Here is a 16,591-nt window from a genome sequence, read left to right on the forward strand (position 1 = left end):
TCGACACATACAGTATTTACAGCTGACACAACTTGCCAGCAATTATTTTTACAATATGCTATTTATGTTACATTTAATATATTTACTGCTACAGTTATATATTTGAAGGGTTTTGGCCATACCTTGCACTAAAAGACCATCTTTATTGCTGTTAAATATAGAAAATATAGAAAGTATTTGTTTAGTGCAGGGAGTCCCCAAACCCTTTAACGATATGTGGCAAATACATTGTCTGTGTACACAGCCTGGTAACGACAAAAAAGAAAATAGACAAATATATACACCCACATCTCATACAAAATGTGCATCAATCTGTATTTATTTTTGGCCACTAAGGTTTATCTAAAACTTAATTAGGCTTCAACACATTTATTATTATGAAATAATAGTATGTATACTAATAGTATGTATGTATGATGCTCGGACATTATTCTCTACCTGCCTGTCAGCTGCCGGAAATATGAGTATAGTGAACTGACGCTAGATACCCACTGCTACAGGGGGGCGATTGACCCGATCGCCCCCCCCCCCTGGATCCTCCACTGCTTGCAGCAGAGGTACTTTACAAAGGACAAAACAGTCGCTCTGCAGCACAAGTACAGCTTTGAACCCACTGTGCCCTTTGATTTGCCCAAATATTCCTACATTCCCAACAGGGCTCTTATATTGTAGAGCAAAATGGCCACATTTACTGGGAAACAGAAGTTTTCCGAGACAGGGGAAGTTTACGAGAAGTTGTAAAAAGTGATTATGTGAGCACTGAGATATGGAAGAGGTGCAACGGAGCAAAGCAATGCAGAAGCATTTCTTTTTGCAGAGCTAGATTGTTGTGATGAGATAAAAGTTACCCTACTCATTGGTGCACGGTGGGTAGAACATTGCTATGGGCCCAATGGTACAGAGCGAGCTACATCCTATACTACTCAGACAGCAGTGAAATCCACACTATAATAAAATATAAAACTGCGCATAAAATAATGACACAAACACTCCTCTATGCTACCATCAAATCTAATGTAACATCCCACACAATACAAATTCCCACTCTATGATGCCCTGTATACCAAAAGCACACAGAAGGAAAAATGCCCCAATGTAAATGGACATGTATCTACATTTTTGCTAAGAAAGAAAAATAGGGTGATTCTAAAAGTGGCTTTACATGAGAGTGCATAAATCTTAAATTAAAGAAAAGTGATAGACCTGTGAACTTGACTCCAGCTGTGGGTAAATAGTTAAGGAGATTCTGAGGGATGTGATTCTGAAATTTATTGAAGATAATCTGCCAACACAATGTCAGCACGGTTTCATGAGCAACCAGTCGTGTCTAATTTATATGATTTGTTTTTATGAGTGGGTTTGTTTCACACAGGATCTTGATAGCGTAATTGATGTGATATATTTGGAATTTTGTGAAAGCTTTCAATATTGTTTCACAAATCAGTCTGGTACATAATATGAGAGTACTATATATAGGTTAAAAAGTATGTACATAGAGAATTTGTTGACTCATAGGGGAAAAAGAGCACTTATAAATGAGACATATTAAGACTGGGATAAGGTTATTAGTGGTGTAACATATTGGTCCCTATCCTTTTCAATCAATTTTGTTAATGACCTTTCACATGGCCTAGAAAGTAAACTATTTGCCTTTACCGCTAAACTACGTATGGGGTATTAACACGGAGCGGAATAGCAACTTGCAACACAACAGAATACCATTTGACAAAATGGCAAACTGGTCTATGAAATGATAGGTGTAGATAAATGTAATTTAGTAGCTATACTGCTTGTGCACAATGAAACACAATTGTGGAAAACTAAGATGGAAATGGTGTTAGAAATACTAGTAGACAAAAATAAGGCTAGCAGCACAGAGACTGAGGCAGGGGCTGCAAAAGGGAACAGAAATCTTGGGTAAATAAGTACAGGGATAAATGCATGTGATACAAACATAGTGTTAACATTGTCTATGTCATTAATTAGACCACATTGTGAGTATAGGGCCTTAGTTTTGGACACCTCACTGTAAGAAGGACATAGAAGAACCCAAGAAGAATAAAAGACTGGCAATCTCATTAATAAATAGAGGTTAGAAAAACTAGGTTTGATTCTTTTGTAAAAAAAAAAAAAGGTACCTTAGAGGTAAACAGATTGTTAAGTATATGTATATTTGAGGCCAATACATTATTTGTCTAATTAACTTTTGTACCAGGGAGATAGTTGTTCATCAATTGCAAATGATAAATGACAGATTCCCCATCAGCATAGGAAAGTATTATTATTAGGGTAGTTAAGCTGTGGAAATCCATACCACATGGGTTGTTGATGGAAAATGTACTACCAAAATATAAAAACGGATTGGATGCCTACTTTACAAGAAATAATGTCCATAGGTACAATTAGTAAAGTGCATTATGAGGTTGATTGATACAGCAAATGTATTAATGACATTTTAGCAAAGAATAAACTCCTCCTCCCATTGTCAGGATAAATTGCCAACTGTCACACTGCAGGGATGTTTTGTCATTCTCTGGATCAACACAACTAGCATTTATAAAAGGTAGACTTGAAGGTAATCTGCCTTCTTCCAGCTTTACAAACAATATAACTCCTCACTCTAAACAGTATTAACACCACACATAATACTGAGAACCACACAATGCTGCAATCTAATCTACAGCATAATATTGACACTCATATTTTGTCAAAATATGAACTATAATAACACAACAAACAAAACTGATACCCACACTGTGATACAATGTATTATTTGTAATTCTACATTGTACATATATGTTTTATATTAGTTGCAGTATGTATTGATTTCCAAATCAAGATAGTTTATGACGTGCATTTTAGTCAAATTATAGGCTTGTTAAACTACTTTCTTAGTCCATTTAGTTAAGCAGCATTCGCTCATTTCATTTGAAAAAAATAAAGTATCATAGGGAAGTTTCATTCACATACTCTAAAGCTCAAGAGAAGAAGAAACTGTGAGCTAACCATTACTAATTACACCATTAAAACACATTTTTTCGCTGTGAAAAGTAGAAAGGCATGTCCATTTTTCAAAGATGTTTTCTGAAAGCAAAGTTAATTTAAACAAAGGATCTGCAAGAGCTCCATCGGTTCCACTCCTTTGTGTTAAACATTTTCTCATTTATCTTTTCTGAGTTTTTTCATTGGAAGCTGTAATTTAAATCATTTTTTCTACTGTCTTCTGTTTAATTTTTTAAAATGGAAGAAAAGCTTCTTATATGTTTATGGCAAAATGTAAAACAATGGAATTAAGGAAGCAAATTGCAATAAGAAATTATTTGAAATAATTGAAACATAATTATATACCGAAAATGTAAATCATTAAACAATATTTAATAAATTGCCTTGAAATAATAGTGATATTACAATTTCTACAGAAGAATATTTAGTGTTATAATATATTTGTGATGTAAATTGTCATGTAAAAAGTACTTGTACAGATTTAATTTTTGTTACGCTTACGGAGAGTACACAAAACAATATCGTATTAAATTGTAAAAGTATTGTAATATTAATTATTGATACACTGATATGAGAAAACATTTGGATTAATAAAGAAAAATGAATATAACATTTAAATATAATGTGTTTGAGCTACAGATTATTTTCTAATGAATAATAAATTTGTATTACATGTAAAGTATTTCTGTTTGCTAATAAAATGCAGTATTTATTCCTCATTTGTCCAATTTATTTCTTTAATCTTATATTGTTCTTTAGGAAAGACTTGTACACACATGAAAACAAATCTGTTAACTACCTTGAAAAATATCTGATCATACTGCAATTAATTTTCTTTTTGCATGTGAACATTTTGTAATAAGTCAATGAACTAATACTGTACGGAAGTTTCATTGGACTGGCAAAATCAATTGAATCATTGTATGCTATTTTAATTGTTTACTAGTCAAATAGTAAGGGTAAAAAAGGTGCAGTTTAAATTATGGCACCATTTTGAACAATGCTCTAATTGCTTCCCTGTCATTTCTACTACATGTAATTGCATTTTACTTATTGTCTGTATTTTGTATATTTAATGTTTTAATCCAAACAATTACACATGTTTCAATCAATGTATTCTAACATAGTGTATGTAATATTTAAAAATAGCTACAGTAAAATGACTACTTTGCTACTTAAATCACAATGTACATCTGATCTGAGCCATTTAAATTGACCATAGTGCTGTCTAGAATTCACTGGATAACGCCCCTTCAATCTCGTAATCAACATGCTGCACTGTGTGGGTGGAATTTCATATGACTGCATATAAACAGGTAAGGGGAGAGAAACTGAAGGTACGGGGTGAGCAGCGGAAGAAAAGACCCTACAGCTTCCATCCTCAATCTGCCTAATTGCTTATAGATTGGTACCACTGCAGTGATGGACACTGAGATTCAGTGACCCTAGTAGATTCTGGTTATATTATATAAAAAATCTGAACATCACAGGTATTGACTGAAAATTGAAATACAGATGTTTAAACTAAATTTACTTAATTAAACATTGTTTCCTGCAAAGAGCAATGATTCAGGTAAATTAGAAAGTCACCCAAATCAGGCTGTGTTCTAAAATTAAAAATCAGTGCTTTCAAGAAAAAGTCAGAGATATATTCCTTGTAAAATTAATATATAAACTGTTAAGTTACTTACCAATCTGAGCTTCTTGGATTGTCAGTTTGCTTTCCAAAGGTTGTAGTAGCTTTGGTGGCTTATCTGTCAGTGGAGCTGGAAAATAGCAAAATACAATAAAATGATATTAGCATTCATAGTATATAAGGCAACAGTTTGTAACTATGACAGGTTTTGTGAATTCCCCATACTATGAATCACAAGGAAAGCACCATATGGACCATGGGCTGTGAGCAGGGTAAATTAGTGTAACAATGTATTCATTATGAACAGTAATCAAAGGAAAACAAAACAAGCCATATACTCTAATGTAAACTTACTACCAAAGTAGAAAGTAGGTTAAATAGTTGTTCAGTTGATTCACACTGCCCTGTGATGTTGGGAAATCCCATACTCACTTTCTATTATGCAGAATAGTAAAGAATAAAGAATGGCTCATTCCATTTTGGCATTGACATTTACTGTGCATGTGTTAATGTCATGCCAATCACAGACAAATCTCTTTGCTACAGTAGACAGATTTGAAGTTATTTTTTCACTTAATTTATCTAGTTCACATGCGTTAAATTCCATTCAGAATTAATGGTTATTTATACAGTACTATGGCTTTTAGAAGACTGTACAGGAATTTAAATTAGCTTTACAACCTTTCCCTTTGCTTTATAAGTACAGTATCCATGGATATTCCCAATGCCCATTATTTTCTCTGGAAAATTCAACTCCCCGTGGTCAAATAGTTGCATTCTTTGGGTATTCTGTTTAGTTTAGAACATATTTAAAAACAAATAGAAATCAATTAGTATTCTATATCTGTAGGCATGTTAGAAAGAATATCTATCTAAAATGACCAAATCATAAATAACAGTAAATGTTCATAAATAAAGGCCATACAAAAGTTCCAAGTGCACTGGAGTGTCTCTATTGATACTTCACACTTTCCAGATTAGAGTGAGCCTTTTCCCTCAGGAAGTGGGTAACAGATATATTTCTAAAACTATATATATATGTATATTTACACATATTTATATATATGTGTGTATATATATATATATATATATATGTATATATATATATATATATATATATATATATATATATATATATATATATATATATGTTAATCAATTTGGATACAATAGAGACAATCCAAGAGGCATACATTTTCATGATTCTCCCAGGGGTTTACTTTATTTTATGGATGCAAGTGACCACGCGGTCAGACCGGCTTCCGAGGATGTAGTAAAATACTTTTATTGAATTGAATTATTTAATCTTGGATATATTTCTTACACACTTAGTTGTATGACACACATGGCCATATGTGTTTTTGGAATATTATACCAATGTGATCGGAGCTTTGTTTCCTGGAAACCATTTACTGAACTCAGAGCTCACAGTGACTTCCAACATTCTTTTACTACAGATAGATTCAAATTTTACAACATACATAGCCATGTACACTATTGGAGTTTTAAACCCATGTGATAGCAGCTCCGTTTCCTAGCAACCACTTACTGATTTCGGAGCATATAATAACCTATAGCGTTTTTTCATTATGAACAACTACAGATTGACTCAAAGTAAGGATATTATATTTTTTTGTTGTTAAATATTTGAAATTGTCTTATATGTCACTAACAATTGTAGATGCAATTGCTCCCACATGTACACCTCCATGCAACCGAGTGGGATGTATAAATTGACACGGGTGTTTAGAGAACATTATAATCAAGATTTGCAAATCATTTGGACAATAAATAAGAGGAAATGTTCTCTCATCTGTTCTTACCTTGGATGGATGAAACGCATTGGACAGAAGGAATATGGGAGGATCTCTTGTCTACCAGTATATTGAAAGATATTTACCTGGGTTTTTAAAGATCTTCTGCTTGTAACATCATTGTACTCTGGTAGGCAAGATGATTCCATCCCACTCGTGGGTTCATTAATACTATTTGTTTTTATATGTTTGTTTACACTGTGATGTTAATAATAATAATGGGGATAATGGACTATATACCCCTTTTTATTCCCTTTATACCAATCCAAAATGCCCTCTGAGACATCATTGGGGAGATAAGGAAAAGACATATGGACTGATTGAAAAATCTATATTACATGCACCCTTGAATTTTTCATTAAATAAGCATACACACGATTAGAGAGCGTTCCGGAGGAGGGCTATTCAATTTAAACTTTTATTTGCATTCAATTTCTGGTTTAAGGAGCTCCTCTATCATTTTGGAAATACATCTGGTACCCACCTCCTGAGGGAAAAGGCTCACGGTCATCTGTGAAGTAAGAAGTATTAACAGAGACATTCCTATATCGTCACTTGGAACTTTTGTATGGCCTTTATTTATGGACATTTACTGTTATTGATAATTTGGTCATTTTAGATAGATATTCTTTCCAATAGCCTATAGATGCAGAACACCAATTGATTTCTATATGTTTATTGAGTTTCTTGTTCTGTATTTAGGGCAGCTGCTTAGAGGAGCGCTCCTGATTGCATAACACTTTATTGATATTTTTAAAAGCAAGCTAAAATAATACCCCAAACTAAAACTTCAGCTTTTGGTGAAAATCAATAAGTTAAGTATTCCGGTGATGTGGCCTGCTGAATAATTTATTTCATTCAAGACATGTTACCTGTATGAAACTAGACTGGTTAGCAAGATGTCAGGAGAGTCCCACTGAGGATACTCTATTAGTTATCATTAAAAGAGGCTTTTATCATACAAGCATGTTGTCCAATGCAACCATTTTGTCTTACATTCTGCAAGTCATGATTTACTTCAATTTGCCAGATCACAGCTTTGATTTGCCTGGCTCTCTACATATCAGGCATTTACAATCTCTGTGGAAGCAGCAAGCAGCACAACAGATCAAGTAAAAGCTAAGGAGGGTGTTTAAATGTCACATGTGCGGGGGTTGTGATGGTGTACAAAGCAAGTACAGCTTTATTTAGTGAAAAAAATAAATAGTGCCTAGATACATGTTATCTCACATTTGCACAAGCTATCAATCGCTGAGTCATTAATATTTAACAAATGGGACAGGCATTATTTCTTTATTTATGCTAAGTGTGCCTTTAAGGAATGGTGCTCCAGGATGTGTCCAGAATTGATATTATTCCATGGAATTATTGCAAACTTATTGCAAGTGCAGATGACTGAGAATTTACAGTCTGCAACACAATTGTTGACAGTTACAGTTTCTGTCGCTAGCTGATCAACATGTACATCATCATCACCCTCTTTACCATCAGCAATGCCAACAGGGCAAGATATGCCATTAGTGTTTGTATTATTGGAACTGACATCTGATAGTTTGTGTTTCTCTAAAAGGTGGCTATGATGATGTGCATTATAACAGATGTTTTTTTTCGAGCTTTGCTTCTTGGTGAACTCAGCTGACCTTTTGGGACCGTAACATGCACTTGACTATTACCATTTTATACATCTCACTCTAGAAACCAAAGTTTTTCAGCTTTCAATGCCGACTAGCCTTTTACATAGTGTATATATTTTATTTTTTAGATTACAAACTTTCTTGGTGCTTGTTTGTAACATTGTATGTAAAGGAAAATCAGATTTGATTGGTGGGACAGGCATTTTTTTTAAGCTTTGTGCCTGCTAGTTGTATGAAACTTTGCTTGTCATCAGTTGTCTAATATAAATTCATTTTCTGAGGCAATGTCCCCAGAATCTGTAAACACAGATTGAGCAGGTTGCAATCTGACACATTTGACAAATGTATGCATCCCATTGATTGTTTTAAAATTCTAAATAGGTTCAATGAGAACACACCAGCACGAATTTATTGCCACATTATCACTCACACCAGCATTGCTTCTTTTCATGTACAAAGTACTTAGCGACATACACCTTTCACCTTTGTTGCCCATTCCAGATTTAGGGTTATCAGTTGGTGGAACATTTTCACCCACACTTGACCAACTTTGAGCATAGGATGGGAGTAAATGATCATCCTTATAACCCCTTTGAGGATAACTATCACATTGCAGGACTACTGTCTCATCATGCTCAAATAGTTGCTGACCACTAATTGTAATTACATATTTACTTAATAATTACCTGCCCTGGCATATCGTCTATAAAGTCTGCAAAAGTGAGACTAAATAAAAATATTTTGTATTATCATCTCAACTACCAACCTGTCTAGAGAGTCCATCATTTCATATCTTTGACTCATAGCTACAAAACCACTGCTTTAACTTAAGCTAAGTTGGTCACAAGTTTTGGAGGTAGCTTTCTATACTTCATGTGTCATTATTTTCTATAAAGTAACTGATATCAATACATAAATGTTATATACAATAAGGAGTTCAAAAAGAATGAATTGACAGGCTGAATTAAAATAGTGATAACTGCAGAAACAATAAGGGCTTTTGTGTCAGTCAGTGAGTTGTAAAAAAATTACATGAGTTCAGATGCCTGGGGAACGTTAGGCTAAAATAGCAAATGGCACTAATGAGTGCAGAAATAAATACGGCTTTTGCACCCGTCAGTGAGTTGCAAAAAATAGGCCAGATGATGCTGTAAGCAATAGATATCACCTGGGTTTTTGAACACCTCTATGGATACTGAATATTACAGAAATAATAAGTTTTGATTTTACTACAGTATTGAATTAAATAACATAGATGGTGTAAATATATGATCAAGTTGTATAATAGATAGATTGTGTGTCACTATAGGGCCAACCAAGAAGAATGTAAAATAAAAACTAGCAAGTCAGGCAATCATGCTAAATATCAAGGTGCGTAGAACAGACATGAAGAGTAAAATAGTAAAGGCCCGAACACTTATAAGTCACATTACATGTCCCAAGTTACAATTGCAAATTATAGCATTCACAGATATTTTCCCTAAGAACAGTCCATTAGGAAAGAGTGGCAGTGGGCTGTAAGCTTCCTTTATAAGGCTCAAAACATGTGATGTTTATGTATTTCTTGATTGTCTCCTTTCCATTCCATGCACTGTGATTGGTCTGATTCATTAGGGGATGAAATTTTTTCTGCAGATTTTGGGCTATTCTGCTTCTTATCGCTATACGTCAACAAATATAATCAGAACCAGAACACTAGACCAGTAAGTAATTTTTTCACTTTATGTTTAGCTTATTAAATTCCACTTAAACTGATTTTTTGTTATTTTGATGGAATTAACTCTTAAAACTTTTTAAAGCTTATTTAATCAGACCATCATCCTGTAATCCTGCAAAATGTTATTCCACTTATTAAAACTGAAGTCCTTTGAACATTTCTGGGAAAATAATAATGTAAATATAATTATTATTATTACTTTTGAAACAAATGTATCAAAGGGATCCATCTGTAAATATTATTTTCTATTCTGCCAAATTATATCCACTCCAATCAACTTCAATCTGATTGGGTGTTGACTTTTTTTTTTTAGAATAGTGCAACATAAATTTTCCAATCTAGTCTGCCAAAATCCTACAGTAACTGAGTAACTGTAGTAAGATTCTACTACAGTGTATCTGTTTAATTATTTATTTGTTCAGTTAAATGTTAGAGCTCATCTAACTCAGCACAGAAAAGGGACTTCATCATGTATGTGTGAAATTCCAGGCATGGCGGTGGTTTGGGAGGGGAAGGAGCGAGTTGTAGGCGCTGGACCTGCCAGCGCCGACCCTGTGTCCAACTGAGCATCTGCATGTAAATACATTTTTATGTCCAACTCTATATGAGGCCCTAAGTCTCTAACAACCAATCAGCATTTAGCCAAAGGTATAAAGTGCTAGACAATGAAAAAATGTCTGGTTGCTATAGTTTTAGTTTAGATTTGCAGCTTTGAACAATATTAGTAAATTACCCCAAGTTTGCAAAGCTTCTCTCCAAACATGAAAGTTTTCATATTGGAGCTGTAGAAAACATTAATTTTCTTTTAAAATAATGTACATAGATCATTTTTTTTCTTTACTTTTATAAAGACATGCTTGTTATATTTTTTATTATTGACTGTGATTCAAAATATTCTTGATGCCTTTCAGAAAAGAATATAGCTGTCAACTTGAAAAGACTCTAGAACACTCAAGTTTACTTAAGTATATACCTAAGTATATATTTAACGTTAAAAAAGTATTCAGGAAGTTAATGTTTCCATTCTTATTGATGCCTGTAGAAAATTATTTCTGTAATCATGTCCCATCATTTTCATAATAGCTGCATTTTAAAGAGTATTACAAAAATTAGGCAAAATGACTAAAAACAATTATAGCATATAAAAGTCCTGTTAACTATAATACAACAACTTAAATATCGAAATATAATAGAGAACACTAATTTGACAGTTTTATGTAGCTTATTTAGTATAAAACAACTAATTGACAATACAATAATAATAATACAGAAATAAAAAAAATAAGCAGGAATGGATTCTAATTTTAGGTCATAATCTTTATACCACTATAAAACACTATAAAATGATGATAGCCGTTGGGAACAATTAGACATGGTTTTTTGAAGTTACATTAATGCTATTGCTGACACCTGTCTGTAAATTATTATGTGCTCTGTAAACAATTGACACCATTCAATTAGAAATCATTTCACAATGGATACTATAGAGATGAGTGAAACAGTCTAAACAGTCTAACTGGTCCATTTAACGGTTTAAAAACTGTTTCATGGAAGAGTTGCCTCATTCCACATTTGAGCACGGTATTTCAGATATTTCTAGAATTGTTTAATATCGATGTGTACACTGGATACTTTAACACAATAGTGCAAAAACTTGATATAACTGCATATAAGATCATATTATAATAATGTTAACTGATTCTAGATAACATTTCGAAAAATAGATTTATTTACAGGGAAGTGTGTACAGTAAGTGGCTGTTAACCTAGTTGGAAAAAGTTTTACATTTTGCTTTTAAAAGTTTTAGACAGTTTACAGCAACCATTAGGGAAATAGGAACAGTTAACCTCTGCCCTGTTAGACTTGCATAGTGTTGGAATATCATTAATGTACATTAACTTGCAATTTAATAATTATGTTTTTATTGTTTCGAGAATCTCTTAACAATAGCAATAATTTAACTATCGGAAAAATACATAGCTTTAGCACGTATTGCATAATTGCAAAATGCACAAATAGCAACAGTTTAAGCAGTGGAAACGTAATTACAGACTATGAATCCTAAACTTCTGGAAATTGCTACATATTTTTTTATAACATATTTGTATAACAAAGGAAAGTATTGAGAAGTGTTTTTCTAGTTGTACGCTTTTTAAACAAATATTACAGTGATATGTATTAGTTTCCCAAATCCAGGGGAGGGTGGGTAAATTTTAACCCAGGGGAGGCGAGTCTTGGCTCTGCAGCCCCTTAGGAACATTTTAAAGGAAAATTGCAGGTGGCCCAGTGACCCAGCCCACGGTAGCCCACTATGGGACCGGCCTGGGGAACAGATGCCACCCTTCCCACCAGCACAGCCAGCCCCTGCCCAGGTCCAGATTTGCTTTTAGTCTAGCTACACACAGGTATATATAAACTTAGAAATTGGGATATGTTGAAATGAGAGTTTAAATAAATGGTGACAACTCAATTAAACAGTATTTATTTAAAAATAAAAACTTCTGAATTAATTAAAAGTTTTTAAAAAAATTAGAAAGTTGATTTTGCATCATTACATGGCCTTGTGTTCCAATTGAATTAAAAATAGATAATAAAATTATTGAGTGTGATGATTCATTCAAATGAAAATTTAAATATTATTAAAAATCATTACTAAATAAGCATCAAATTGTCCAGTCCTATTTTCTCTGGGGTAACATTCAATATTCAAAAACATGGTAAAGCCTGTTCTGTTTTTCTGGCCTCACAAGATTGATCTGACTTTGTAGCAGACAACAGATGGAGCAGGATGTATTTGGATAGACAGTGTAATGGAGCACGTCCGATTTGCGGGTGACATGGCTAATGGTGCTCTACTTATCCAGTTCACTCAATAATAATATCAATCGAGGTACAGCATGATTAGAGGTGAACTATTTAATCAATACAATGTGTGACTTGCTCAAGTGTGCTGTTTTTGCAATTGATGTAATGGTAATTGCGCAGCAAAAATAAGAATATTAAAATGAAAACCAATTGTGGAGTTTAAATTACAGTAAAATAGTTTTACCTTGACAAAAAAGTGGTATTTTGGGACTTTCTTTAAAATGCAAGTACAAACAAATGTAAGCCTACTTTTCGGACCTACTTAACATTTCTACTCTGCATATACAGTAAACTCACATATTAAATAAGAAGTTGGTGCATGACCAGAGAAGTACACATTTGTGTCAAAGGTTAATAAAGCCTCAGCTGTATCCAACAATATTGCGGGAAGATATTGACAGGTGTTGGCAATTCTCAAGGCAATCAAAAATCCTGCAGTAACGCATCAGTACTCCCACCTTTAGAGACATCTTAGCTTAACAACTTCATCAATAAGTCGTGTGAAATTGTATTTTTCATCAGGAAATGATTTACTACAAAGCATACAAAAGCTTTAATCTGACGTTGAAAACCATTACAACAAAGTAGAATATTAGCAATTTACCATTATACAGCATGACGATGCAAATGGCAGATGCTTTTGATATGTACAGCATTATTATCAATTTAAAGCTTAAAATGTGTACATGTGGGGTCAATGACATACCTGGAGAACTTGGTTAAATTATGCACGCATTTTTAAAGCATACATGCCCTATATGTCAATAATTTTAGTATTACTGAAATGTAGAATGCAGAATGTCTTGTTATATTGTTGCCTATCAAACCCATTTTTACATCTGACTTAAGGTGCCAGAAATTCTGACAGACTATTAGGCTACTATATACATCTAATTTATCTCATTCTACATTGGGCTGCAGAATGTTGCATGTGTGACCAGTAAAGTTTGGCCATAAATATTCTCAGTCCTATCTTAATCACATCACACAGCAGAAAGAATTGACGGTCATCATATCAGCTCTATTTATAGTCTATGAATTCCATGAAATTTCAATTTACTTATAGTGTGGAATGACATTACATGAATTAAAGGTGGAACAAAACAACCTGTTCTGCCACAAGCTAGATGTGCTGGAAATGCCATTGTGATTCACTCAACTTTAGTAATTCACCAATAATCATGTATGAGATATCAGATGTCATTCAGGGCTTGGGTTGAGTTGATAAATCTAACTTTATTTTTACACTTTTGTTTACATTGCTAAAAAATGGTTAAAACTATTATCGTTATTATGGTAATAGTAAGCCGGATTTCAGCTTGCGTGCTAAAATCCAGCGAGAAAAGTACCGTAATACTGGTATTTATGCACACTATTACCGTAATAACAGTAATAGTGCGTGCGCCGCAAGATTTTTGGCTATAACGCCAACAATTGAATATGCCCCTATAAATTTTGCATTGCTCACACAATAGGTAAAGGGGTCAGGGTAAGATTGATTAACCTGAAGATACTTAGTGGGATCCTTCTGTTTTTCTTCTTTAGCTAAAACTAAGAAATGGTTCTATTAACCAGTGAAATCCTCATACCATACAATCAACTTGGGATTATTCATAAAACAACTGAATATAATCTACTCATTATACCAATAAATTAATTACTTTTGATTTAAATGTGAAAAAAATATATTTTAAATTTTTTTTATACTAAATCCTGCCCTCTTCTTAGGATATATAAAAAGTGTTTTGCTAAGTGCAAGAATCCTTAATGTCTAATAGAAGCAGGCTATATACCTGAACAATGGACTGTGTGAAACTGGCCAGTAATGAGTCCTAGGGGTATATTTACTAAACGGCAGGTTTGGAAAAGTGGAGATGTTGCCTATAGCAACCAATCAGATTCTAGCTATCATTTATTTAACGCATACTACAAAATGAAAGCTAGAATCTGATTGGTTGCTATAGGCAACATCTCCACTTCTTTAAACCCGCAGTTTAGTAAATCTAGCCCCTAATCTCAATACAAATGATAATTTTAGGAGAGTGCTGAAATCTGCCATTGGGAAAAGTAATCCTGCAAACATTCAACAATTTTGCAATGGAAGGGTGGGAGAAACTACCAGCAGACTGGTGCAAGAAGCTTATAGATGACTACACCAAAGGGTGTGCAACCAAATATTAAGGAAGGGTGCTTTAAATACTGTCCAGGTCTTATTTTATATTTTGTCTTAGACATTACTACTTGTGATTTCACAAGGAAAGTTTTTTGGCTTCATAACTTTGAACATCCTATCAAAATATTCTGATGATCCGAAGTTGGTACATTTCTATTTATTTCTTAAGAAATTGTACAGGTTGTACAAAAACTTCAAGGGTGCCAATAATGTTGATCAGAACTGTATATAATGTAACCAATTCTTATAATATACAGGATCAATTACACTTTCAAGTCTAAATATATGTAATTATTATATAACCATGGACTGGTTAGGGATCACAATTAAATCCTATCTTACATGGTATCATCTGGTCAGATAAACTATAGACATCATAAGTTCACCTATGATGACATTCTTGAAATGTAGGAAACAAATAGAACATCAGGTCAATAACAGTTGAGAGTACATATCATTTCAAGCAAAATTCCATGACATTTTTATTCCAGGGTTTTCACTTCTCCAGGTTTTTATTATTTCCTATCATTCACACTGAGAAGCTCAGAGAGGAGTTTCATGCTGTGATAAACTGACATCCTCATTAAAACTAAGTCATTAAAACGGGAATGTGTTTGAGAAAAATCAATGAATCTGTAGTCAATACTACAGTATGCTGGTAAGAGGAGGATGGAAAACAATTAAAACTATGTTAGAATTCTCAATTCAGCAAATGCAGAAACTACACAAATGCTAACCAAGGATGACACTGGTACGTTGGACAATCGTTGTGTTCTTTCTTTACTACAAATTCAACATACGTTAATATGTTTAACATATATTCCTCAAGGAAGTCTACAAATTAAGGCTTCTTTTAAATTCAATGATGATTAATTTATGTCATTTTAAACATGTGCTCTAACTCCCCAGTTACAATACTGGGCAGTTTCGACATATACAAATAAATGATCATATATGGACACAGAAGGAGCACCTATGTTCTTGACAGCCATCACAGAACAGTACCCTCCCAACTGTGGAATATTTGACATGGTCACTCGTGCTTCATCTAAGCATATATATATTTATTTATATTATTGGAGTAACAATACCACTTTGCCAAAATATAAGTGGTGATCACTTTTCACCAATAATATGGACTTTGTTGAAGTTTTTACATATATTCATATAACATGTGAATTATAATGAAAATAACGCCTCCTATTTTAAAATATAAGGATATTAAAAGCCAAGTCATTGTGTGACCATTATACAGGTTAAGGAAGTTCAAGGTAACTTCTAATAACCTTTGTTATTTTTACTGTAGTGTGGTACATTATTCCTTACAATTTACAATAAAAAACAATTTTCTAAGGTTATGTTTTTCTTTATTTATAGTGACAATATAATCCTTTTCTTCTCAGTATCCTTGTGACTTATTCATTCAAAATCTGTGTATTTGGATTTGTTTGTCAATATATGAGACTGAAGCCTCTGGATTGCATACTCATGATGAGTATATGACAATATGACATATCTTTTCCATAGACAAACTGTTATTGTTTGTATTGTTACAGTAATGACATCTGGTAGCCTGAGGCAATTACAGGGAATGCTTGTTTAGGAAAAGGTCACAATCTGATGCTTCAAGTTTGTCTTTTATTCCAAACACAGTTCTAGCTACAATGTTGCTGTTTGTTTTCATTACCTTGCTAATGATACCTCAATACGATAGGAATGCCTAAATGAAATTATGTGTTACAATTGTTC

The 16,591-nt window shown here is 33.3% G+C and overlaps 1 protein-coding gene across 1 annotated transcript in view; it reads right to left on the reverse strand.

Annotated features, from left to right (window-relative positions):
- IL1RAPL1 (interleukin 1 receptor accessory protein like 1) overlaps nucleotides 1-16,591 on the reverse strand; it is a 1,105,500-nt gene that overhangs the window by 266,956 nt on the left and 821,953 nt on the right. Inside the window, exon 6 of the mRNA XM_075196513.1 lies at nucleotides 4,695-4,769. Coding sequence (XP_075052614.1) covers nucleotides 4,695-4,769 — 75 coding nt within the window. The remainder of the gene's footprint in view (nucleotides 1-4,694; nucleotides 4,770-16,591) is intronic.

Source organism: Mixophyes fleayi, chromosome 2 (assembly GCF_038048845.1).
Source record: "Mixophyes fleayi isolate aMixFle1 chromosome 2, aMixFle1.hap1, whole genome shotgun sequence".
In the NCBI taxonomy this organism is placed as follows: domain Eukaryota; kingdom Metazoa; phylum Chordata; class Amphibia; order Anura; family Limnodynastidae; genus Mixophyes; species Mixophyes fleayi.